The sequence below is a fragment of the Salvelinus namaycush genome, chromosome 39 (genome assembly GCF_016432855.1).
Source record: "Salvelinus namaycush isolate Seneca chromosome 39, SaNama_1.0, whole genome shotgun sequence".
NCBI classification, from domain to species: Eukaryota; Metazoa; Chordata; class Actinopteri; order Salmoniformes; family Salmonidae; genus Salvelinus; species Salvelinus namaycush.
This window is the reverse complement of record NC_052345.1, coordinates 7083321-7094080: the sequence shown is the minus strand read 5'-3', so window position 1 is coordinate 7094080 and position 10760 is coordinate 7083321. Positions and strand designations below refer to the sequence as shown.

The following is a 10760-nucleotide window of genomic DNA, read 5'->3' as shown; positions in this document are numbered from 1 at the left end:
TCAATTGACTGCATAATGGTCTGTAATAAAAGCAATCAAAGACTACTTCAGTACACTACATAAAGCTATGCCACGAAGGCTGTGTTTAAACAGCCACTCTAAAAACCCAAATCTGACTTTCCTTCTACATCCAATCGTTTTTCTTTTTGTCCACTCAGTTTTACATGTGACCCACATCTGATTTGAGCATTCAAACTGATGTAGCCTCTGAAGTAGTCCCAAGGATCCCGGATAGCACACAGATGCAATGCTCATTTCCTGTCACTGTTCCTTTACATTTTGGGGTGGTTGTCATGATAATAGCAGGTCATGTGCAAAAAATAACACTTCAGATCAAAAGAATCTGAGCGTCCAGACAGAGGTCGCATATGGTTTGTATCAGGATTGAGATCCACATATAGAGGTGGTATAAATTGGAAGTCAAAAGATCAGATTCCATGGCTGCGTTTACACAGGCAGACCAATTCTGATATTTTTCCACTAAAAGTTTTTTTTGACCAATCAGATCAGGTTTTTTGCAAATAATTGACACAATTGGGCTGCCTGTTTAAACGCAGCCATGAAATCTGCCTTGTTTACACAGCACAACAAATTCTTATGTTTGGACATATCCGATTCATATCTGACCTTTCCCAATTGTGTAAACATCAGCAAAAACATGGAATCTGTTCCGATTCTTACCACATTCGTATGTGATTCTCAATTCATATACAATTTCAATGCTGACAAGACAATCACCCAAAAATGTAAAGAAACTGTGGCAGTAAATGAGCATTGTATCTGCGGGCTATTTCAGAGGCTACGTCAGTGAGAACGAGCAAATCTGATATGGGTCACATGTAAAACAGACAACAAGATAGCCTATGTTTACACAGCTGTCCCCATAGCCAAACAAAATTAATCTCACAGATTAAACACTTGTAAACTTTCCAATAAAACGTTTTATTGAATTTGTCATTCCTATTAAGTCTGGTTACCAGACAATACATACAAAATAACTATCATCGTTCTAACATCATTTAAGTTCTAACACCGATTTTGCATTCCTGTGCAATTTCTGTGAACGTTAAAATGTATTTTCTTTCACTTAGATTTTTATAAAGCCAAAAAAAAAAAATTATAATAAAAACATCTGGACATGGGTAACAGAAGTCAACATATAAATATCTGACCTGCCATGGGGAACAATTCACTTATGTACAATAGCTTAACTCACAAAGAATATACAACGATAGGCACAACGATAACCGTTGCCATATCCTTTCTCCAATCAGAGTAGTCTGGAGTCCAACAGTGTACATTTAGGTGTTTTCTCATGGTGTGTGTTTGTGTACGTGCACAAGTGTTAACACTAAAGCAATCTCATTCAGGGTCCTCCAGAACACCTTAAAAAATAAGCAGGTGGAATGCTATCAACTTCCTGTCACATGAAATGCCTTTTCCATTCCTGGTTGGCTCAGCTAGGAGTCGTCGCGCTGATGACGTCAGTGCACTGCGGCTCACAGAAAGTCCCGAAGCGCCCGTACACATCCCGGGCCCGGACAGCAAAGTAATACGTAGATCCAGAGACGAATTGGGTGAGGGTACAGGCCATGGGCAGTGGCAGTGCCTTCACCTCCCCAATCTTCTTCCAGTGCTGCCCCGCTCCAGGGCCATTACCGACCGACCCAGCGTTGTCCTGGTGGTATGCGTACAGGTGGTAGCTTTCCACCCCTGCACAGGTCAGGTCAGTCTCTGCCACGCACCAGGACAGGACGATGCCATTCTGGTTTTGTACCCTGGCCAACTTCAGCTGGGGCTGCTGGGGGGGCGTGGTCTGGTTGGCCTCCATGGGTAGCCGGCCGGGAGGCAGGGGAGCCAAGGGTAACGGGGGCAGGGTGACAGGGGGGGGCTTGGTTGGAGTGGTATTGTTTCCCATGCGTGCTTTGGATGGGGAGTCCTGGGAGGGAAACGAGAGGAGATGGAAATGAATTAGGGCATGAAATATGCAGGAAAACATATCACAAATGTTTAGCTTTCGAAAAATACAAATATATAGGTCAAAGACTTAAGGTTTTCAAAGTAGCAAAAAAATAAAACAGCAATTACAATTCCCTAAAATTATTTTTATTGTTCATTGGAGTGTCACCTATGCCCTTATATTATTTATATTCAAAAATAAAGCCAATAATTAATATGAATGTACCCTAGTAAAATGTCATTCAGTATAACACTGTTTTTTTCCCATAATCACAAGGTTATATATCCATGCTTAGACTGGCAGAAATATAACTACCCAGAGAAAATGACATTCTTTTATTTTGAATACCACATATTTGATGTGTCATGGGTACAACTCAATTTGTTGAAGGTTTTTTCTACAAAACTTTCTGCCTTACAATGAAAATAATTCTAAAATCTATGAAAATATCTTTCACTTCATCCTTTGAGATTTGTTTTTGTCTCTGAATCAACAAAAGCAAGTTATTGTATTTTAATAAAATACTGGTGTTATACTGTATGACAATATTCTGTTACCCTGAATAACACATCACTACGGCCCACAAATATTGATTAAATGTGATGATCCTATGAACTATTATTAGTAGCAGCAATAGTATTTTTCTTTTAGGTATTTTTTGTTATAAAACTAAAAAACAGGATAAGATGTTTAAAATGTGCAGGCTAGCTGAACTTAAATCTCTTCCATACTAGAGAGAGAGAGAAATGACCCATACGCCACACACATAAAGAAAATGGGTTTTACTATACAACATAGTTTAACTGACACATGAGGTACAATTTCATTCACATAGGATTAAATCAGCATTGAACATTTCAAACAAAGCATTAATTAAAAAACATTCCATAAACATTGGGGGGAAAACTAGTTTTGCTTAAAATCCTCATGAAACAGTGGATATCTTTCTCAAAGTAATGCCATGACATTACATCAGGCATTTGAAAAAAAAATGCATAAACAATTATTCCACCAACATCAAAACAAAACATTTCTGTATTCTGAACATCAGAATATTAACCAAATCCATTGTTTGAACATCAAATGGAACTCATCAACGTTCTCAAACTGAACTCATCATTCAATAACATCTTTAAAACATGGATTTCTTTTTAGATTGCTTGTGTATGTCGTTTTCTTGTGTAGGACTATGTAGTATTCTGTAGCCTAACTAGTGTGTAACTTGGAATTTGGACTAATAAAGCTCTGTAAACTTTTGCCAGTCAGAGTTGCAGAGTTTTGAATTCCTTCGTTTTATAGTACACGGCTTTGGTTCGGAGATTACCGCTTGGACATCCGACTTGAAGTAGTATGTGATGTCCTTAACTTGGGGCCACGCAATTAATTCTTTCTTTCAGCTGCTTATTGCATGCAACTGATTTCCATCTCCTCTCCCACAACCTTCAAAACTTGGCCAACAAATGGCTGGTAATCGTAATTGACTATTATGAACTTTCCTTTTAAGTCCTCTGGTGGTTTCACCATTGTGGACAGGTTGTCTTCTGCTTCTGCATTTGGTTCTGAAAGTCCACCTTTGTTGGAGCATTGCACTTACAGGAGATACCTGCTCGGGAGCAGAAGCAGGACACCTCCCGATGTGGGATCTTTCCAGGTTCCTCTGCGATGATCTGGTGGATTGTTAAGGTTCATTTGACAGCTGGCAACTCATTTGGAAGTGCTTCATCAAAATCGGTTAATCTCATCCTCAGCAATCCAGAAGTACTTTACGCTTGACTGCCTTTTCTCCAGCATGGTGTAGAGCTCCTTTGGGCTCTGGAGGTCACCGCCCAGTTTGACAAACTCATCTGCACAACGTTTAACCGAACCACCAACCCAATCGAGTGCACCTTTTCCGTGGGACTTCTCACAGCCATTAAATGTTATTAGTAGGCTATACAATGATAACATTTAATCAAAGTTAAATCAACTCCCTCTCCCAAACATGTTTTGTTACTATTTCACTGCTAATGTTAATAATAATCACTTTACTGTAATTTGAGCCTGCGGCAAACACTTTATATTGCATTAAGTTGGATTATTACATGATAGTTAAGTATTATGCATTGTTACACTGTAACTGGTAAATTTCTATTCAATGCAGGTACACAAATGCAATTTCAAAATACCTACACAAAATAGATAGATAAAACGCCCATCAAACTACTTCAATTCAAACTTGTACAGTCTCAATTTTTCATAAAGTGCCCCAAATGTGAAGCAGCATTTAACTAATATAATTCATAATCCATTTTTAATCCATATTTGTGTATGTGTGTAATATTATATTAACTAATATAATTCATCATTTATACCTTAACTGCAGTGCAATAAAATATTAACTACAGTGTAATAGCGCAACTTAATGTTAAGTGTTATCCACCCAGCTTTATATCCTATTATATCCTATTCTGTTGCTGACAGTAGCATGAAGCCATGAAAACAATACCTTGCTTTTCTTCTGGCTAGTCTTTCCTCCCTAGCAACTGGATCTGCGTTAATCTTTAGTCTGTGCCGTGCAGCTCTTTCCTTATTAGACAATGGCATCTACAGTATAAAGATAATGTTCCTTGAAATACCTTAAAATGCCATAAAATAGTTTAAAATTCTAATGACAAAAGTGTTTTTAAAATGTAGAAATTCATCGTAAAAATATAAATGAACACCCATAGCATAATTCAAATAAAATAAAATTTGGTCGCATACACATGGTTAGCAGATGTTAATGCGAGTGTAGCAAATTGCTTGTGCTTCTAGTTCAGACCGTGCAGTAATATCTAACAAGTAATATAACAAATTCACAGCAACTACCTTATACACACAAAAGTAAAGGGATGGAATATGAATCTGGGCCAGCAGCCTTCCGAGGGTAAACACATTTAAATGTCTTACGTCGGCCACGGTAGCGGGCCGAGTCGGTGGCACTGTATTATCCTCAAAGCGGTCAAAGAAGTTGTTTAGCTTGTCTGGAAGCAAGACGTCGGTGTCTGTGACGTAGCTGGTTTTCTATTTTTAGTCCGTAATTGCCTGTAGACCCTGCTACATACGTCTTGTGTCTGGGCCGTTGAACTGCGACTCCATTTTGTTCCTATACCGACGTTTCGCTTGTTTGATTGCCTTGCGGAGAGAATAACCACACTGTTTATATTCGGCCATATTCCCCAATCTCTTTCCATAGTTGAATGCGGTGGTTCCGTCTATCCACGGTTTCTGATTGGGATAGGTTTTAATAGTCACAGTGGGTACAACATCTCCAATGCACTTCCTAATAAATTCGCTCACCGAGTCGGCGTATAAATCGATGTTATTGTCCGTGGCTTCCCGGAGCATTTTCCAGCCGACGTGATCAAAACAATCTTGACGTGTGGATTCCAATTGGTCAGACCAGCGTTGAATAGTTCCTGTCACGGGTACATCCTGTTTGAGGTTCTGCCTATTGGACGGTACGAGCAAGATGGAGTCGTGGTTGGATTTGCCGAAGGGAGGGTGGGGGAGGGCCTTGTATGTATCACGGAAGTTAGAGTAGCAGTTGTCCAGTGTTTTGCTCGAGTGGGTACTACAGTCAATGTGCTGGTAGAATTTAGAAAGCCTTGTTCTCAAATAAGCTTTGTTAAAATCCCCACAAAAATGCAGCCTCAGGATATATGGTTTCCAGTTTACATAGAGTCCAGTGAAGATCTTTCAGGGCTGTCGAGGTATCTGCTTGGGGGGTATATACATGGCTGTGACTATAATCAAAGAGAATTCTCTTGGGAGATAATGCAGTCGGAATTTGATTTTAAGGAATTCTAGGTCAGTTGAACAAAATAACTTTAGTTCCTGTATGTTGTTATTGTTACACCATGCGTTGTTAATCATGAGGCATACATCCCCGACCTTCTTCTTACCAGACAGTGTTTGTTTCTGTCGACGTGATGCATGAAGAAACCTGGTGGCTGTACCGACTCTGACAACATATTCCAAGAGCGCCATGTTTCCGTGAAACAGAGAATGTTAAAATCTCTGCTGTTTCTCTGGAAGGCAACTGATGCCCTAATTTCCTCCACCTTGTTGTCTAGAGACTGGACATTGGCGACTAATCTGCTCGGAAGTGGTGGGTGGTGTGCTCGCCTTCCAAGTCTAACCAGGAGGCCGCTCAGTCTGCCTTTCCTGCAGCGACGACGTTGTTTTCGGTCGGCTTCTGGGATTAGATCCAATGTCCAGGACGGAGGGCCGAACAAAGGATCCGCTTCGGGAAAGTTGTATTCCTGGTCGTACTGTAGGTAAATTGACGTCGCTCTTATATCCAATAGTTCTTCCCGGCTGTATATAATAACACTTGAGATTTTCTGGGCTAACAATGTAAGAAATAATACATAAAAAACTAAATTACTGCATAGTTTCCTAAGGACTTGAAGCGAGTGACCATCTTTGTCGGCGCCATCTTATTTCGTGTGTGTTAGTGTTTGCAACAATATATAGAGTAATGGGCGACATACTGTATCGATTTTTTTTTTTTTTTAAACTTGAATAACTTTTTTCCGGACTTTTACGCTTCATCAATGTCATTCAGTATAACAAAGATAAAAAGCTATTTTAAAGCATATCACATGATGGTAATCATGTGACAGTGTGTGACATCACAAAGAAGACCCATTGAAGACCCTCTATCAATGTGATGAGGTGAGTAAATCTCTCTGAAATATTTGATGATTTCACCTTTTCACCCTCTAGTACTAACCTTTGTAACAAAAACACATGTCCTTCAGTACATCACAGAAAATATACTTTTAATGTTATTTTACAAATGCTATATTAAATATAAAAAGTAAGGATAATCTTTATAGGTCAAGGTCATTACTTTATATAGGTGGCCAAGGAACTGCCTATTTGTATTTCATTGTGTTGTGTTTGTTTCGTATTCATTAAAATGTTGAGAAATTAAGACATTCAAATAATCTTATAGGAACTCAAATGAATCAAAGAAAAATATGAACATGTGAAATAGATTCAGCGGTAACAAACTCACCAGAGGGGGGCGGTAGTGAACTGTCAGATGAGGACCGCCAACTGACTGTTGAGGAGATGCTCTTGATGTTGTGCCTGTAAAGAGAGGACAATATGTCAAATTAGATAACATAATAAGCATCCCCTCCTCAAATCTGCGTTGTTCACAAGATTCTTTGAGTAAAACAACAAAATGCAAACTTTTAGTCAGAACCGCTTTTACAGAGCAAACAGACATAGAGCTGACTTATAACACATTGAGTAACAGGCATGGCTCGGCTAATAGATATCCTTGGAATTCTATTAAATTGTTTCAACTGACTGACCACAATCATGAAACATCCAGCAATTAAGATTAGAATCTAATGAGTGTTATAGTAATATCAGGGTGATATGGGGTCCATATACGAACATTAGAAAAAGTTTAAACGTACATTTTTTGTCCAAGTATGACCCCTTGACTTTTTCCACATTTTGCTGTGTTACAAAGTGGGATTAAAATTGATTTCATTGTCATTTTTTTGTCAACGATCTACACAAAATACTAAATGTGAAAGTAGAAGTAAAATTATAATATTTGTATATAAAAAAATATAAAAAAATAAAACGTCTTGATTAGAGTATTCAACCCCGATGAGTCAATACATATTAGAATCACCTTTGGCAGAGATTACAGCTGTGACTATTTCTGGGTAAGTCTAAGAGCTTTGCACATAATTTTATTATTACAATTCTTCAAGCTCTGTCAAGTTGGTTGTTGATCATTGCTAGACAGCCATTTTCAAGTCTTGCCATAGATATTCAAGCCGATTTAAGTCAAAACTGAAACTAGACCACTCAGGAACATTCAACGTTGTCTTGGTAAGCAACTCCAGTGTATATTTGGCCTTGTTTTAGGTTATTCTCCTGCTGAAAGGTGACAGTCTCCCAGTGTCTGTTGGAAAGCAGACTGGACCAGGTTTTCCTCTAGGATTTAAAAAAATTCCCTAGTCCTTGCCAATGACAAGCATACTCATAACATGATGCAGCCAGCCCCACCACAATGCTTGCTTATGACCCTGTCAAAGACCATCATAATCATTACTGAAAAAATATATAAAAACGCAACTTGTAAAGTGTTAGTCCCATGTTTCATGAGCTGAAATAAAAGATCCCAGAAATGTCCCATACACGCAATGTGCAGTTTTGTCACAAAACACAATGTCACAGATGTCTCAAGTTGAGGGAGTGTGCAATTAGCATGCTGACTGCAGGAATGTCCACCAGAGCTGTTGCCAGATAATTTAATGTTGATTTCTTATTTTATTTTTTTCTTCTTTTTTTAATTTTATCCCCTTTTCTCCCCAGTTTTCGTGGTATCCAATCGCTAGTAATTACTATCTTGTCTCATCGCTACAACTCCCGTACGGGCTCGGGAGAGACGAAGGTCGAAAGCCACGCATCCTCCGAAGCACAACCCAACCAAGCTGCACTGCTTCTTAACACAGCGAGCCTCCAACCCGGAAGCCAGCCGCACCAATGTGTTGGAGGAAACACCGTGCACCTGGCCCCCTTGGTTAGCGCGCACTACGCCCGGCCCGCCACAGGAGTCGCTGGAGCGCGATGAGACAAGGATATCCCTACCGGCCAAACCCTCCCTAACCCGGACGACGCTAGCCCAATTGTGCGTCGCCCCACGGACCTCCCGGTCGCGGCCGGCTGCGACAGAGCCTGGGCGCGAACCCAGAGACTCTGGTGGCGCAGCTAGCACTGCGATGCAGTGCCCTAGACCACTGCGCCACCCGGGAGGCTAATGTTGATTTCTTTCATCGCCGTTTTAGAGATTTTGCAGTATGTCCTACCGGCCTCACAACCGCAGACCATATTTATGGCGTTGTGTGGGCGAGCTGTTTGCTCATGTCAACAATGTGAACAGAGTGCCCCATGGTGGCAGTGGGGATATGGTATGGGCAGGCATAAGCTACAGACAACGAACACTATTTCATTTTATTGATGGTAATTTGAATGCACAGTAATACTGTGAAGAGATCCTGAGGCCCATTGTGAGGCCCACTGTTTTTAAGGTATCTGTGACCAACAGATGCATATCTGTATTTCCAGCATGTGAAATCCATAGATTAAGGCCTAATGAATTTATTTCAATTGACTGATTTCCTCATATGAACTGTAACTCCATAAAATCTTAGAAATTGTTGCATGTTGCATTTATATTTTTGCATTTATACAGTGGGGCAAAAAAGTATTTAGTCAGCCACCAATTGTGCAAGTTCTCCCACTTAAAAAGATGAGAGAGGCCTGTAATTTTCATCATAGGTACACTTCAACTATGACAGACAAAATGAGGGGAAAAAAATCCAGAAAATCACATTTTTTTTTCACATCATCACAGGATTTTTAATGAATTTATTTGCAAATTATGGTGGAAAATAAGTATTTGGTCAAAAACAAAAGTTTATTTGCAACAATTTTGGCAGATAATTTTAGAAAGAGAGGGTCCAGATTGTCTAGCCTGGCTGATTTGTAGGGGTCCAGATTTTGCAGTTATTTCAGAACATCAGCTATCTGGATTTGGGTGAAGGAGAAATGGGGGAGGCTTGGGCGAGTTGTTGTGGGGGGTGCCGGGCAGTTGACCGGGGTAGGGGTAGCCAGGTGAAAAGCATGGCCAGCCGTAGAAGAATGCTTATTGAAATTCTCAATTATAGTGGATTTATCAGTGGTGGTGACAGTGTTTCCTAGCCTCAGTGCAGTGGGCAGCTGGGAGGAGGTGCTCTTATTCTCCATGGACTTTACAGTGACCCAGAACTTTTTTGAGTTTGTGCTACAGGATGCAAATTTCTGTTTGAAAAAGCTAGCCTTAGCTTTCCTAACTGCCTGTGTATATTGTCATTATCAATGACTATGTAACGTGCAGGCCTCACCACTAGGAGTGCTGATCAGCGGAGGAGGTCCAGTAGATCGCTGGGTAACTGAAGATGACGATACCGCAGTCGTAATGGCCTTTCTCACACCAGTCACTGCAGAATGAAAGAGAAGGAATTAAGAAGACGACAGAAGAGGGAATTCAATTAATATTTATTTAGCCAGAATCATTCACATCATTAGCAACAATAGTCACTATTTTAGAGGACATAAATCAATCATTTAGTGGACCTCTCGAGTTGAGAGGGAGGAATTTGGAGATGGTTTTGGGATTCATTCTCACCTAGCACATCATCATCCTCCTCCTCCTCCTCCTCCTCAGTGAGGTCTATGAAGGAGCCTTTGGGTCGAGCCCCCGTTTTGGTTGGATTAGAGCTTGTTGCTTGGTTATCTGAAAGGGATGGAACAGAAATAGAAAAGAAAACAGTTAGATAATATTCTCTTTTACAACAGGTTTTTGGATTTTGCTGCATTGGGTGCTATACATCGCAAGTGGATGTGCTTTGAGCCCTTTGAAAGTCGGAAGTTTATATACACTTAGGTTGGAGTCATTAAAACTAGTTTTTCAACCGCTCCACAAATTTCTTGTTAACAAACTATAGTTTTGGCAAATCGGTTAGGACATCTACTTTATGCATGACACAAGTAATATTTCCAACAATTGTTTACAGACAGATTATTTCACTTATAATTAACTGTATCACAATTCCAGTGGGTCAGAAGTGTACATACACTAACTTGACTGTGCCTTTAAACAGCTTGGAAAATTCCAGAAAATAATGTCATAGCTTTTGAAGCTTCTGACATCATTTGAGTCAATTGGAAGTGTACCTGTGGATGTATTTCAAGGCCTGCCTTC

General features: G+C 39.9%; 1 protein-coding gene across 2 annotated transcripts in view; it reads right to left on the bottom strand.

The window, feature by feature from the left end:
• Positions 1-921: 921 nt before the first annotated feature.
• The window catches only part of LOC120032983 (activating transcription factor 7 interacting protein), a 57312-nt gene continuing 47473 nt past the window's right edge, over positions 922-10760 (bottom strand). For both annotated transcript variants that reach the window (XM_038979261.1, XM_038979262.1), the window contains 4 exons: positions 10185-10292; positions 9901-9996; positions 7005-7078; positions 922-1939 (listed from right to left, as the gene is read on the bottom strand). In XM_038979261.1, coding sequence (XP_038835189.1) covers positions 1457-1939; positions 7005-7078; positions 9901-9996; positions 10185-10292 — 761 coding nt within the window. In that variant the 3' untranslated portion in view covers positions 922-1456. The remainder of the gene's footprint in view (positions 1940-7004; positions 7079-9900; positions 9997-10184; positions 10293-10760) is intronic.